The sequence below is a fragment of the Mirounga angustirostris genome, unplaced genomic scaffold, assembly GCF_029215605.1.
Source record: "Mirounga angustirostris isolate CCGP_5_RB_7025 unplaced genomic scaffold, mMirAng1.0.hap1 SCAF_5, whole genome shotgun sequence".
NCBI lineage: Eukaryota > Metazoa > Chordata > Mammalia > Carnivora > Phocidae > Mirounga > Mirounga angustirostris.
Window position 1 is genome coordinate 12,441,639 of NW_026991713.1, and position 15,662 is coordinate 12,457,300.

General features: G+C 44.7%; 1 protein-coding gene across 3 annotated transcripts in view; it reads right to left on the reverse strand.

Annotated features, from left to right (window-relative positions):
- HMGXB4 (HMG-box containing 4) overlaps window positions 1–14,527 on the reverse strand; it is a 30,946-nt gene extending 16,419 nt beyond the window's left edge. Inside the window, exons 1-7 of one of the 3 annotated variants that reach the window (XM_064590659.1) lie at window positions 14,435–14,475; window positions 9,845–9,943; window positions 9,388–9,492; window positions 9,044–9,192; window positions 8,720–8,798; window positions 8,498–8,612; window positions 6,993–7,948 (exon numbers count right to left, since the gene is read on the reverse strand). In XM_064590659.1, coding sequence (XP_064446729.1) covers window positions 6,993–7,880 — 888 coding nt within the window. In that variant the 5' untranslated portion in view covers window positions 7,881–7,948; window positions 8,498–8,612; window positions 8,720–8,798; ... (2 more) ...; window positions 9,845–9,943; window positions 14,435–14,475. Of the gene's footprint in view, window positions 1–6,992; window positions 7,949–8,497; window positions 8,613–8,719; window positions 8,799–9,043; window positions 9,193–9,387; window positions 9,493–9,844; window positions 9,944–14,434 lie in introns of all 3 variants that reach the window. The other 2 variants (XM_045872636.3, XM_045872637.3) reach the window with 2 other exon arrangements.
- Between the last annotated feature and the right edge of the window lie 1,135 nt (window positions 14,528–15,662).

The window sequence follows — 15,662 nt, forward strand, 5'->3', positions numbered from 1 at the left end:
TCTCTTCCTACACCCAGAGTGCTCTTTGAGTTCACAGGATGCTGGCTGGCACGGCATCTTACTCATCTTTAATCCACAGCACCTGGCCAGTGCCTAGCACAACTTAAGTGCAGAAGAAATATGCACTAGATGGATAACAAAGTCTCAGAATTGTGTGTGAAAAGGGCAGAGTGTGAATCCATAGGCTGGGTGCTAGTTCGCTCTTCTACGAAGAACAGAACAGGGGCAAGGAGGTCACGTGACTCATCTCTGGCCAGCATTCCTTTCCCCAGCGCCCAGGAAGCGCTCCTAAGAGCTGCAGGAAACTTGTTTTTGCTCCTTGCAGACCCTGTTTTCTTTCTAGATCTTCACGGTTGTCCAAACAGGTGAGATAACTGCAGAGTCTGCTTCCTACAAGGTAGGTGTTATATTATAAAGCAAGACAAAATAAAAACAAAACCATAAAAGCATAGTCTCCTTGCTTGCTCTAATATGCAAAATGACCAGATGAGAAAAAGGCTTTAAAAAGATGTTTTCAAGCATACTTTATGCTTTTGAAGAACTTGGGATAAAAAACAGTAATTGTAACCACGGCTATTTATGGGGCCAGGCCCTGTGTGGAGCATGTTCCGTGTATCTGCTATTAATCTAAAACAACTGTGTTTTACAAGTGAGCTGTGAGGAAGCATCACCAAAGAACAAAGCTGGTAGCAGCAGACTAGAACAAGGACCGAGTTGGTGGTACCTGAGCCCAAGCTGTCTGCACTTCATCATACTCTGCCTCTTCGACTTAGAAACAATGTCTGTATGTCTCAGTGGGACGGATCTCAGACACTAGCACATGGCGTCGGTTTCCTTTGACCCAAAACCTACTTTTAGCTTTGACGAAGACACACGGCACTGGACGACCATCTCTCGAAGTTTTAGAAGGCCATGTGGTATAGCTGAAAGACTATGGGAGTGGGGTTCAAGAAACCTCTATTAAAATTCCAGCTCTGTGTCTTTTCTTCTCAGCTTCTTCCTCTGTCAAATGGGGCTACTGATACCTATCAGTGAAGACCGTTAGAGATGCCAAATGCCTAGGATGTCATATGCCTTAGGCACAGAGCAGGCACACATTAGATGGCAGCTACTAACTTTTACCATTTATCGCTATTGTCACTCAACTTTGGTTTTACCAGAGGGAGAACGTGTGTAATACCATCACAAGTCTAGCTATAGCTGAGACTTCAGGGTATCACTTGATCAACAACAATGTCTGAGTGTGCCAGATACCAGGCCACCTGGCTGGCCTCAGCTTGCTTAGAGGAAACATGAACGTTCTGGAAACATACAGATAATTGGAGGCATGCCTCTGAAGTGGCAACATCACAGATACTATTTTGAGTAGTAGTGAATGGGCTTTTATTGATTTAGTAAAACCCAAAGTAAGGTATCTTTGCAATGTTACTGGATCCTGCTCCTCCAATACACATAAAGACTCCCACGCCACTGGGATGATCTTAAAGGGGACATCATCAAGGTATTACCAGCTGATTGCTCTACTCCTTCTCAGAAAGCAGGATTCAACAACGAACCAACACACAAGCAAACAAATAAAACCACAAAAAGCCCCTCCCCAAACAAAACTCAGCACTGAGAGCATTACCTTTCCCCAGCGACAGAGCCCAGTCCCCTCGTCTGTATAGAGTCTCCAGTGAGAACTTCCGCCCCTGCTGCCTCCACTTCTCACTCCTGCATGGACTCGGCCAGGCTGGTTCCCATTCTCCCTGCTGCACTGGAGCTCCTCATCCTCTCTACTAGAGTCCAGTCTGTTCTCGAACCATCTGCTCCCTCACTTCTGTGACACTGGCCGTTCTCTGGTTTCTCCTCCCACACCACTGCACCCCCCCCCTTCCTTCTCCGGTGCCCCAAGCTGCGCGCCCTACAGGATTCTGCTCTGGGCTCTCCTCCCTGGTCCCCGCTCACGGATTTCATCTGGTGCAAAGGAACACTCCAGCTCTCACCCCAGTTCCAACTGCTCTACTGAGTTCCAGGTCTTGCATTTCCATCGCTCTCTGGAACTTCTCCCGCAATGATGATTTTAACAACTAACTTTTACCGGATGCTCATGAATGTGCAAAGCCAGAGTTCCTGAACTCAGCTGGGTGCCCATGTGGGTTTTCATGTGATACTGGCTTTTCACCACAGCCATTACGGCAGACCAGCATTGAAAAGACAAGGCATTATCGAAAGGAGTGGAACAGGATAAGATGTTGCAACCATGAAGTACCTTGAGCTAGTGGTTCCTAAGGTGTCCGACTGATGCCACATACCGCTGTTTCTCTTGAAAACTTAATATATTTAAAATATCCAGTGGTGCCCCTGTGAGTTGGCTGTGGCCGCAGAGGGCCTTGGCACACTGTGGCCCTAAATAAACCCTTTTACATCTATTATCACCTCATTTAACCCTTAACAACCCCATCGGGTAGGCCTGTCGTCATCCACACTTTCTAGATGGAGAACTTAAGCAACTTGCCCAACAGCACATGGTTTGTGACTGGCACAGCCAGGATTTGAACTCAAGTGGTTTGGCTCCCCAGCCCACACACTTAACCTGAGAGATGCTGAATCTCCTGACACGTATATCTTAAAATCTAACCTGACTTATCTTCTCCGAAACCAGCCATCCTTCTTGCTTGTCTATTTTTGTTCCAGTCCTGGTCATAGGACCCAAAGTAGAAAGGGCACACAGAGGCTTTCAGCGTTCCTACCAGTTGGCTTTCCCATCTCTACTCACTGTAGTTGGAGGAACGCTATTCCTGAAGCCTTCCCTTCTATCTTTTGGTGGACTTTTAGATAGTTCTTTTTTACTGAAATAAAACCAAGGGAAGGATTTTTTTTTTTTTTTTTTAAACTCCACAGGATGGGGCACCTAGGTGGCTCAGTTGGTTAAGTGTTCGACTCTTGATTTTGGCTCAGGTCATGATCTCAGGGTCATGAGACTGAGCCCTGCATTGGGCTCCGCGCTGGGCATGAAGCCTGCTTGAGATTCTCGCTCTCGCTCTGCACCAACCCCCAACCCCTGCTTGCACATATGCGTTTGTGCCCTCTCTAAAAAAACCCAAAAACCAAAAAACAAATGCCACAGGAAATTTTTATGTATAGGTCAGGTTTTAAAAAACATGGTATATGTTCCATAAATACTTGCAGGATAAATAAATGATTACATTCCGAGTATGACTACCTCAGGTTTGGACAGTCATGATCAAATACTGATTCCTAGTAAAATTTTCGCTATAAATCAAAGTATCTTTTTTTTTTTTTACTAGCAATTGCTAGCTACATGGGGGAATTATAAATAAGTCCTACACTGGAGGAGATTATAATTTTATTTTCCAAGGCGCCCAGGTTCAAAACCTTAAGCCATTTTTTAAAAAGATTTTATTTATTTATTTGAGACAGAAAGAGAGAGAGAGAGAGAGCGCATACAAGCGGGGAGGAGTGGCAGAGGGAGAAGGAGAAGTAGGCTCCTTGCTGAGCAGGTAGCCCGATGCGGGGCTCGATCCCATCCGGGGATCACAACCTGAGCTGAAGGCAGACGCTCAACTGATAAGCCACCCAGGTGCCCCTTTAAGGGCCATTTTTATACTCATTTATGCTTCTGCTTTCCCAGACCTAAGCCCTACTGCCAGATCTTGTCAGTTTTTCCTTCAGAGCCTCTCCTGAATGTCTCTTCAGCTGTTTCCATGAGGCTTTTATAGTATTCAAAACCTCAGACTGTAATAAGCTCCTGGGTGGTCTGTTACAATCTCTCCTCAGTCTCACCCATCTGCTGCAGTGCTATCATTTTATTCTTAAACGATCACTGAAAGCACATCTACGAAGTCCTGCTCATAAGCCCAGAGTGCCTGCTGCCAAAGCCTTAATTCAGGATTCTTTGCAATTTGCACCTGACCTACCTGTTCAATACTTATGTTTGCATCCATATATTCATTCATTTGACATCTATGACAAAATGCCAAACAAGGACATTGAGGAGTTGAAGATAATAGTAAGGTGACTAAAACAGTCCCTAAGGAGCTTATAGTCTTTAATAGAGGAAACGGAATATGCACAAAGAAAACTCCAACATAAGGGACAATAAGTGCAGTGACTTCCCATAGCAAGGTGTTATGGGAAGTCAGAAGTTAATTCTGACTGGAGGGTCAGGATGTTTTGGAAGAGGCGGCATTTGATTAGGTCTTGAAGGGAAGGCAGAGCTTCAGTAGATGAAGGAGAACAAAGAAGATCACTATAAAAAACAAGCAAAGGAAGAGGTAAGACTGTAAGGGCTAAGTTTGGTTTCCATACAGTGTGTGTAATGTAGACTAAGAGGTAGAGCTGAGAAGGGAGGTTTAGGGCTAAATCCCAGACAATTATGAATGCTTGAAGAAGGGTTTGGACTTTGATATTTATTCATTCAACAAGTATTTATGGACTAACTATGACAGGCCAGACTGCGGGTTCAGTGCTAGGGATGAAGTGGAGAGCATGACAGACATGATTCTGGTCTTCTCAGAGCTTACGCTCTAACGTGAAGGAGGTAAGGATCCACTGAAGATGCTGAACCAGAGGACTGTCCACAACAAAGTCGTACTTAAGAACATTCTGGCATCAATGTATACTAATTACATTGGGGAAGAAACAGAAAGAAGGCCATTTATTACATTAAGTACAGGGAGGGATGAGGCCCAAGGTGGGGGAGTGGTAATGGAGGACATAAAGGCGTGGAAGTTATTAAGGAGGAAGAATATCAGGCTCAACACCTGAGTGGACATAGAGGAGAGGGCAAGCAGGGAAGAGGGAGATGTAAAAATGAGCTGTAAGACTGGGAAAAAATCAGAACAGTGAGGACTGACTGGGAAGGGGTATGAGAATGCTATTTTGGATGATGGTGATGTCTATATCCTGACAAAGGTTTGGTCACACAGGTATGTGCAACTGTCAAAACTCACACAAATGGTAAACATGTGTACACTTGTGCATAAGTAAATTCTACCAAAAAAACCACAAAAAACAAAAAACAAACCCTGAAAACAAATACTGAACTTAAGTTAATGATATGTAAGCTGAAGTGTTTGGGGGTGAAGTGTATGATATCTATAATTCACTTCAAAATACATTATAAAAGATGGACTGATGGATGGACAGATGTGTGATAAAGCAAACAGCAAAACAGTAATGATAGAATCTCATTGGGTGGCATATGGTGTTCACTGTACAATTTCAAAGCTTTTTGTTTGAAAAATTTCATAATGAAGTGTTGAGAAAAATGATTATAAGCATACAGTTTTGAGTTTGGGTTGACTGGAAGGACATGGGGGACACAGAAGCAGATGCAGGTTTGGGAGGCTGGATGATGAGCTTATTAATCAGTGACACATGGGTCTGAGGAATCCAAGGCATTAAGGTGGAAATATTTATCAGGCAGTTAGAAATGCAGGACTAGAGTTCATTTGTTCTGCTGTGCTACTTCCTAAACATCTTTCTGCCTTCTTGTATTCCCTTCCAGTGAAATCCTTTTTCTTCTGTAAGCTTTCTCTGACTACCCTGTCCTCCTGCATTCAACACTGTAAGATTAGTTCATGGCATTATCATACATTAATAGAATGGAAGTTCTCCGGATAAACAGAATCTTACACAGAATATATATGATTTCATGAAGCAATTTTCAAATAAATAAATGAGTAAAACCTGACCTAGTATTTGACCATCCAGTTCTTTAGGCTCACACTCATTCTCGGCTCAGAAGGTATAGTTTTGTTTTTAATTTCTGAGATATACATACTTAAAGGGCACTCTTTGGGGTGCCTGGGGGGCTCAGTCAGTGAAGTGTCTGCCTCTTGGTCTTGGCTTAGGTCATGATTTCAGGGTTGTTGAAATCGAGCCCCTCGTCAGTCAGACAGAGCACCAGAGCCTGCTTAGAGTTTCTCTCTCCTCCTCCCTCTACCCCGTGTGTGCACGGGCACACACATACGTGCCCACTCTCTCTCAAATAAATAAATCTTAAAAAAAAAAAAAGGCACTCTTTGTAGTGGGAAACATGACTTGAACCTCAATTACAGACTGAAGTGAAACCGCCATTCCCAAATTCTTAGTACACTTGACTTTCTCCTTCTTAGTAGCGCCTCTTTCAGACTTTATCTGACATTTCCTTTTGCAGAACTCTAAACATGGGAAGAAAATGGTTGTCCTTAGGTGGTGAAACTAACCTTTTTGATCTTTTTCTTTCCATGACTCTGAATTTCTAAATTTCTATAAAATTAATGTACTACTTTGATAGCAGGGGGGAAAAAAGCTTTTTACAGAAAACCTTTAATGACATAGTCGTCAGCCCCTAAAGTACAAACTGCTAGAAGATTTCTCGAGTTGCAGGAAAAGAAGTTAAACTAAGGTGGCTGATTTCTCCCTCCTACCTCCTCAGCAATCAGCATGCTCCCTAAGGTCAGGAGCTATGTCCTCCTCAGCTTTGCACCTCTCTCCACCCACTGGAGCACTGGACCCAGCAAACAGTAAGCACTCACATAGTGAAAGAACACACATTTAACACTAAAAATACCAGAAAGTGGCCCACGAAGGGTAGTGGAAAGCCATTAGCTTATCCCATGAACTTGGTCATTATTTTCCTAATTTTGAAGATCTGTTTCTCAGAAGGAACTCAGAATACCTCTTCGTCTCTCTCAATTGCCCCAGGCAGACAGTGCTGCTCAGTGAAAGAAACCAGGTTTGGATCCTGTGAATTCCAAGTTCAACAGTATCCCTAAGCCTACACTTGGCACGATGGGAGAACAACTCTATTAAGAAAACCAAGGAAAAATTAAGATTGCTCCTGTTTTTGCACCAGAGAGACTTGGCCACTGGCCATATTTTACCTCCCGTCATCCCATCAGATTGGCCTCCACCACGCTCCCCGCCGTTCACCTCGGCTGCCTAATTCCAAGTCTGCTTACTACTATCGTCTCTTACCACCACACTTTAAAAAAATGGTTTACCTTTTCTCCTCTGTCTCTTTCTCTATCTTTCTCCTCTTTTTTCTTTTTTTTTTCACTATGCCCATCTGTGTGGAGGCCGGGCAGTGGCTGGGGAGGGGCAGCGGCTCCAGTGTGGGGGACGCTGGGAGGAGGGCCAGGTGCCACCGGGACCTCTCCCACGGCGGTAGCTGCAAGGCCTGAACTTCTCTTGGACTTGGAATGCCGCTTCTCTTTATGCTTCTCCTTGTCCTTCTTCTTTTTGCTCTTCTTGGACTTCTTTTTCTTCTTGATTTCCCGGTAAGAGTCGTCGATGACTAACTCCCCAGCCTCTAGCTCCCCACCAGAGGACGAGTCCGATTCTACTAGAATAGGTTCAAGTCCTGAAAGATCAAGGTTAGCACTGTGGGATTCTGGGAACTGGGAGCCATCCGCCCCACAGGCTTCGGGGCCGGGAGAGGAATGTGGGTCTGAGGAGGACTTGTGCTTCTTCCGGGCTGTTTTCAGAAAGCTCTGTAACTCGTGTCCTAGGAATAAAGCACCTTGCTCATCCCGAGCTGATTTCTTAGAGGATTTTTTCACAGTCGCTTGCTGAGAGGGGTACTGAAAAGGCTCCTCATCAACCGAGCTGCTTCCCTTCTCCTTTGGTGAGAGAATCAGTTTCATCTTTAAGCCATCGGGCTCACGGAGGGTCAGTGTCTCTGTGTTCACATAGAGCGGTTTCATTTTTTTTGATTTGTGGGAACCACCATCCTCCAGGGACAGCTCCCCACTGCTTCCGCTTACTTTCTTCCTGTGGTGTTCCTTTTTACTCTCTGAATGACTTGAAGAACTAGAGGATTTCTCCCCCATCTTTTTGGAGGACTTGGAGCCTGTTGCCAGCGGGGAAGTGATGGCTTTCAACAGGTCCATGGCTGTATCAGTAGACTGCGGGCTGGACTTTTTCTTTTTCTTCTGTGACGATTCCAAAGACGAAAGGTCTGGAAATAATCAAAAGAAGTAATGTCCAAACGACAAACCAACTTCCAACAAGTTTCCTCTCTCACCAAAAAACACTCAACTAACATGAGGAAGAGGCTAAGAGAAATGATTTGAGGGGAGGCCCTTCCACTGATTCCTGATGACGCCCGTGTGCTTCTTGGCTCGGTAAATGCTGCCTGACCCTGGACACAGTTCTTGCCACTAAAGTTGCTTCTCTTCACTGAGTCTTCACAGTAACCAGAGAGGGTAGACCCAGAAGAATGGACTAAGTTGTGGGATTACGAGCAGTTACAATTTAGGTTATGCTGTAGACAGAGTGTCATTTGCTTCTGTGTTCAGGACAAGCCCATTCTAGTAAAGGGTTAGTCTCATCAGCTATGCGCATAAGAGAGCTAAGAAAAACTGGTCTTGTGAGTGGCTATGCACTGGACTGAGAAGTAACCCACAGGTGCAGGCCAGAGGGCCCAGGACTACATATGGCAAAAGGGATGCTAGGTAACAATGGGCAGAAGATAAGTGGATGATTGGGGGGAGAAGGAACCTGGTACCTGGTGTATCACAAATGAAGACTGTTCTTCTATGCTGAATCCTCCAAAATACCAGCCCTCCACCTCTCTCCTCCTTCACACTGGTTTATCGGCACTCAGAACAAGAACCACTGTCCTGTTAAATAGGCCACTGAGTCAGCAACATCTGGATCCCTTTCCCCTACCCCGACTCCAAGAACCAGTGATGTGTTCATCCCACCTGCTGCCCTTTCCCCTCCTTACCTCCATAGTAGTAATCATCAGAGGAGTGCTTCCTCTTCTTCTTGTGCGTGTCCGTCCCCAAGAAATAAAGCTCACTATCCTGGAATTGAAGAGGAAGAAGAATTGACCAATGAATAAGATGATGAAGCAAAAGCAGTTTGGAACCAATTTTGTTCTCTGATTTCTGGCTTTGGAAAACAAAGTAAAACACGGGAAATATTAAAAATAGACAGCGAACGATGTTTATTTTTTTAAAGTTTTAAAAATACGCTTCTTTCTTCAAGTACTAGGAAACAGGACGTGAGATAGTTAAAAACTTTCCTAATTCACATGTTTAGAATTTACCTTTAACTTCTTCTTGGAAGAGTTTCTGACCTGAGCAGCGATTTCTTCCTCTTCCCTTAAAAAATCTTTGTAAGAACGTTTCTTTTCTCGTTGGCTTCGGCCAGCGGCTAGTCCTGTATCCTCAGAGCTGTGATCACCATCAAAGCAATCTGAAAGCCAGGTTCGTTTGGGAAAGGGAAGGAGAAAGGCAAGTAAGTGACAACCAAATCACCACATATGTAATGCAACAGTCCCTCCATTTCCAAGTTAATATAATGTTTCAATAAGTCCATTGGAATATAGGGCTAGATCCAGGGGGACAAGAGTATTTCTTGATGACCTGGCTGCAAATACAAGAACCAAACCTGAAGAAACAATGCTTCCACGCTATGCAAAGGCCCAGTGTGCATCCTCAGACATGGTTTCTTAGTTGTGATTTGGCAGGTGGACACAGACTTGCAGAGGTAAGGCTGAAAAGAATAAGGATTCACATGCTGTGCTGCTCTGTGGGAGTCCAAAATGTGATTCCTATCCCCAGACTCCTGCACACTGGAGCTGGCAAGGACCACGAGTGCTGCAGGGGATCACCCCAATAGACTACAAAGACTTATATTTCAGACTCTCATGTTGGAACCCTGTCCTGGTTTTCGCTTCCATGGGCCCAGTCTGGGGATGATGTGGAGGCTGAGTGTCATAATACTGCTCTAGGCCATCACTTGGGAGTCCAGGCTGTGATGGCCAGTCCTGGTCTCTATGTCCATGGGCTGCAAGGACTGAAGAGGAAACCCCCTTTAGAATGCTTCTCAGATTAAGGGGTCATACCTTCTTTCTTCACGGAGTCATCATAAGCCATGGCGGTCCTGCAGGGCCTTTGTGAATGTGTCACTGTGTCCAGGCTCCTTCCCGTCTACAGGACCAGGTCTGAGAAACAAAGAAGGAAAACCCTCCTGTAATGCGAAATCACTGTGGAGAAGCAACCTTCCAGATGGAAATGCGTAGTGATCCAAGGGCAGACTGGAAGGGCAGCAAGAAATAAAGGAGTGTCTTGTCACCTCCTCATTCTGTTTGTAAACATACTGGGGTTGAAACTGCAGGAAGTGTGCTGGGCTTAATTTGATTTGATTTATGAGTTAGAATTGTGGTTTGGTGAAGTATATAAAATACCCCCATATAATAAAAAATATCTCAAAATTAATGAGAATTTCTGAAATGCCAACAGGACTGACAACACTAAGATGGTAAATACTGACATCAAGTCAGAGGGATACGTTCAATCACAGTTACAAAATGCACAGATAAAGCAGGATGCAGAGGAAGACAGATTACAGCAAACATTCCAGACCATAAAATCCTACCATGTGGATCAGTGACAGGCTAAAATCTATTGTATTGCAGTTTAAACAGAAATGATAAGATTAAAGGGATATTAAAGAGATTTAGTGTAATTTTTTGGTATGCATTTTGTTTATATGAATTTGCTCAAAACCACAGAAGTGTAAAAGCAAGGATACTTCTTATATTGGTCACATGACAGCTTTCAAGGCTATCAGGCCTTTCTTAAAGACTAGGTGAAAATAAGGAAGAATTATCATTTGTCCATTGGTGGTGAGTTTTTATGATTATTAAGATTTTCACTGATTTGAAGAATTACTGTAATTTAAATGTTCTAAATATTATTTTGTATTTGTTAAAAAATTTTTTTGGACATCCAAGTTTATGTCACTGACTTTGACAATGACAAGCCACAGATTGTACTCTAAGGTAAAGTTCTTCAAATACTTTAAGGACAGGCAATGTCACAAATCCTGTAGGAAGTCTTTGCAGGAAATTTAAGAATGACATTCTAAATATATTGAAAATGTTCTCATCCGGTTAGTGAAATGCTTACAAGGTGACTGGATTGGTTATTTATTTACATTTTATTTTACCTTCATCACTATATGGGGATTTAGAAATGCTGAAGGGCTCTTCAGTGAGACATTGCCAGTCCCTTCAGGTGGGTGTGGGTAATACTGAAGTATGTAATTCTTGTCAAAGAAAATCTGATTAACAAGGGAAACTCTCCTAAGAGTTACATTTAAAATAAATGAAAGGAAAAAAGACCTAACTGCACAAGTCAGATAAAATACAATGCGCAGACATGCCAAAGTTGAACAAAGAGAAAAAGCATTACCAAGAATGATTTACAAGGAACGTAAAGAAAAGTAACATAAAAAAGCATTTCTGCACTGCCCTGAGGAGGAGAAGGAAGAACGGACTTGGCCAAAGTTAAGAGAATCTAGAGTGAAGTAAAGAAACCAAATGGATTCAATTATTTTAGTGATAAACCAAAGAACTGCTTGCTCCCAGGGCTTTCAAAGGAAATGAAGGGGATATAAGGTCAGAGCTCATGTAGAAATACGAAGTAATGTACATCATGTAGCCAGTTTTTCATGCTCCAGCATTCTCAACTTTCTCAAATAGAAATTACTGCCCTCCTCTTTCCACACAAGTGGTGCTGACTCCAAAAGTAGTGAAGGAAGGGGGAATGTCATAGGGAATCACGTCCATTCATTTGAAAATTGTATGCCCTCTCACTAGCACTACAATATACTGACTTCATTAGAAAAAATATATAGGTCCCGTTGCCAAGAAATACAACTTGAGACCTCAAGTTAAATGTTTTCATGCCAAATGAATTTTGGCTAAGAATGTTTGACAAGGAAACAATCTTAAACATTCATTGTCATAAATATGGCCGTCAATCTGTTGTCAACAAGAAAATTCACTTCTAAATGAAGCAAAGGCAGGCCCTGAGACTTACAGGCCAGCCTTCTTTTTAGTAACATCAAAACTAACATAAAACAGAGTTGAACAATCTAACAGAGTGGGAATAAGTACCTCCGGAGACAGTAAGAGAAAGAAAACCATGATTTGACTTCTGAACTATGAAAAAAATGTTCATGGTCTCGTAACTGACTGCTTTGAAAAACAACCAGTGGATTTAAAAAGTTGTGAAAGGGAACAGGAAATCAGTTGATCTTCAGAGGCACAGGCAACACAGAAAACACGTGCTGGTGTGAGCACTATGTATTGAAATTAGGCCTGCTGCTGTTTAAATTTTCATAAAAACACTGAAAAGCATTTTATAAATTACAGGATTAAATAACCTGTAGAGAAAAAAACTGAGTGGGGCCTGAAGGCAGGGCCGATTCGCTAAAGAACTGAATGAACAGTCAAGAGTTTAAAAAATAAAATTAAACACAATGGACTATGCCACTCACAGCCTGGGCAGACTGATGGACCTTGAATTTTTAGGTTCTTTAAAAATCAAGATATTATTGCAGCTCAGGGGTTAGTTTTGGTTGCTGACTCATAAAGGAAAGATGAAACCGGATAAAGAAGTCTCAAGCAACAGTGTGGAAGAAAGGTAGAGTTAGGACAACATTTATATAGGATCAGATGACCCATTGATATTCCTTCCAGGTCTTGCATATTATCCATGATAAACTCAGAGTTCAGGGTTAGGCAGCAGATTGTAGGATTAACGAAAGTAAAAAAATATTAGGTTTGATTTTCACATTAGAAAGCAGAGGCCATAATTACATTAAATGTTGGCAATAGTAAAACAGGTGTTAAATCCCATTCTCCTGAATTCCATCGAATTCAATGTTGTCAACTTCAAGAGGCAGGGATAGTTTTACAATTATGTTCCTCTCAGTGTGCTAAGAAATGACAACATAGTGAAAGTTCATTATTTAATGTTGCGTACGGAGGCCAGATACATGCCATCACAAAAAATGCGTACTTATGCAATGTGCAAAATGTTAAATGGCTCTTCTGGGACTCTTCAGGATATGAAAAAGGGGAAGTGGAGCTGCTGTTCCACGTGTAGAGAAGTGTCCACATTTTGTTCAGGCACAGCTTTCGGGATTACCAAAGTGATGAATGAAAAAGCAAAAATCATCAGGTATAGTATTTTTTTATCTTGCAGGTCCAAATGATAATTATTGGGAAAAAAAAAAAGTTTCAGAAGGTGATTTGTTTGAAGTAATCTGAGCCCCAGCAATCGTTAACAAGCTTCTTCATTCCATGAGTGTTGAAAAAGAACAAATTAATCCCCCTGATCCGAGCAGTAAGCAAAATCCTGAATTCCGGGTCTAGTCCGGGATGAGAGCCTTGTTCAAGAGTCCGCGTTCTCTTCCAGCACTCCCTCCATGAACTGAAATCGCCTCTCCGTGGAGGAAAAAGAAGGAAGGTGCACATCCAGCTGCTGGCAGTTTTTAAATTGTTGCTGTTGTTGTTTACTTCTGGGATAGCGCAGGTGCTGTCGTTGTCATTTTTGTAGGGATCGCCTCCAATCTCAGAACACAGATACTCCGAATTCCTGCCACTCCCTTCTCCAGAACCTACCTAAGCAGCACTCACAGCCCCTGCCAGCTCTGGAAACTGCAGAGATCCCGGCAGCCTGGGATGGGGATTGAATCCTATCACTGCATGGCAGCTACACGGAACCACGACCACCGCACAGATCGGCTGACAACACACATTTCCAAAAAACCACCAGTACAAATTTTGACAAGCTTTGTCCAATCAACAAGCTCTCCTTTGAGTTTTTTATTTGTTCTGCTATAAGGGAATATAATCAGCCACCTGCTTAACCGGCAGAGAGAGGGGGAGATGGTGCACGATATAAAGTGAATCTACAAGTAATAGCCGTGGGGGAAAACGGGCCTGCACGGAGGAGATCGCACTACGAAGGCACGTTCCAACTGGGTCGCCCGCAAAAAGGCCACACAACACCGGGTTATTTACACAGAGAGCCCCCAGGACCACCGTTTTTGCGGTCCCCACGCAAACCAATGGGAGTCTCCCCCGGCCGTTCTGCAGCAACAGCTAGTTCAACAAAGCTCTGTGAAGAGGACAAGAAGAACGCTCCTCGCATCCTCTCCCGCCGGCCGAGGGCCCTGCCCTCCCGCCGCCCCGACCCCGGGGCGCTTTCGCCTTGACAGCCCGGAGACCCCGCACCCCGGGTCCCGAGCCGCAGCGCGGCCCCGACCCGGTCCCCGCGTCCCCGGCGGCCTCCCGGCGCCCCCGAGGGCGGAGACGGCCCCGGCAGGGGGAGGGGCGGCCCCGGCCCGCAGGCCCCCGGGGCGGCCGCACGCCCCCTCCCGGCCCCGCAGCTTTCCCGCCTTCCCCATTTGAACAGCTCCCGCCCGCCTTCCTTCGGCGGCCCGCTCCAGCCCCTTCTCGGGGGCGGACTGCGGCCGCTACTCCAGTCCCCGGCTCGGCCTCTGGGCTAGGCCGCACCGGGCCTGACGCGCCCCCGCGGCGGTGTCGCGGGCCCAAGCGGCGGGTGGCGGCGGGGCGGGGCCGCTGCCGCCTCGGGGAGGGGGCCCAGGCCGGCCTCGTGGGGGCTCCGCTCGCCGCTACCTTCACTCGGCTCGCCCGGATCCCGCCTCAGCGCCGCCGACCGCCGCCATCTTGGAGAAGGAGAGAAAAGCGCGAGCGGCCAGGGAGCCTCAGTCGAGCCCAGAGCGCAGGCTCCGGCTCGGGGAAGGGGAATCCCGCTCCTGACAGAGCGCCGAGCGCATCGAAAGACGCGCGCTGCTTGCTGAGCCCGGGAACTGGAGTTGATTGAGAATTTGCGGTGGGGCCAGGCTTGGGCTGGAAGCTTATGAACATTATATCATTTAATCCTCGCTGCATCCCTGTGAGGTAGGTTTGATCACATTTTACAGATGAGAAACAGGCTCAGAGAGGTTAGGTGACTTGCACAACCGTACACGGGTAGTTGGAGAAGGCAGATACTACTCCAAGTCTTCTGATTCTTAATGAAGTGCTCTTTCCTCAAGACTATGCCATTTCCTTGGAGATGTTTTTGTACATAAATGCTCTTTCTGCGAAACCTGGATCATGCAGATTAATACCATCGGTGCTTATTTGGAATTTGGCATCTATGTTTGGGTGGTTGGCATATTTCGGATGAGGTGGAAGGACATATTTTTCTAACAAGGCACTATAACATAATTTGCATGGTGAATCCTCTGCATTTCTCCTCACAAATTATTTGCATTTAAAAGGTGGAAACAGTCCTCAGACAAACGAAGGGATGCCACACACAGGAGAAAGAGGGGTTTTTCTGATTTGCTCTGGAGAATTTGGACTCATAGGTAGAAATTACTGTTTGAAGCTCTTGGTTCCATATGAAGACAAACTCATTTTTCTAGAGCAGTTCAGTCGTGTTTGGCTACCTTGTAAGGTAGTGAGCTCCCCATTACCAAAGGAATTCAAGAAGAAGCTAGTGCCTTCGTTACTGTAGAATGGAGAGGTTGGAGATCTAGATTGGTTTCTAGCATTGTGAACCCCATGAAACTCTGTGCAAAATTATGCTTTAGTGCAACTGTGTGTTTTTCTGGGGTTTAGATCCTATCAAAGATTAGGAATCCCTATTTTAGAGGGCTTTCCAGTCCAGAATTGGATGGGTGCTTTAAGGGGATGTAGTAACGCTGCTCATTTTGCAGACTTAGAAATCGAGACCAAGAGAAGCAGATGATTTGACTCAGAACACACTGCTAGATAGTGATCGGATAAGGATTAGAAACCAGATTATTGGACTCTTGATTCAGTGCTCTTTTCACCAAGATGGAGTGCTCTTTCT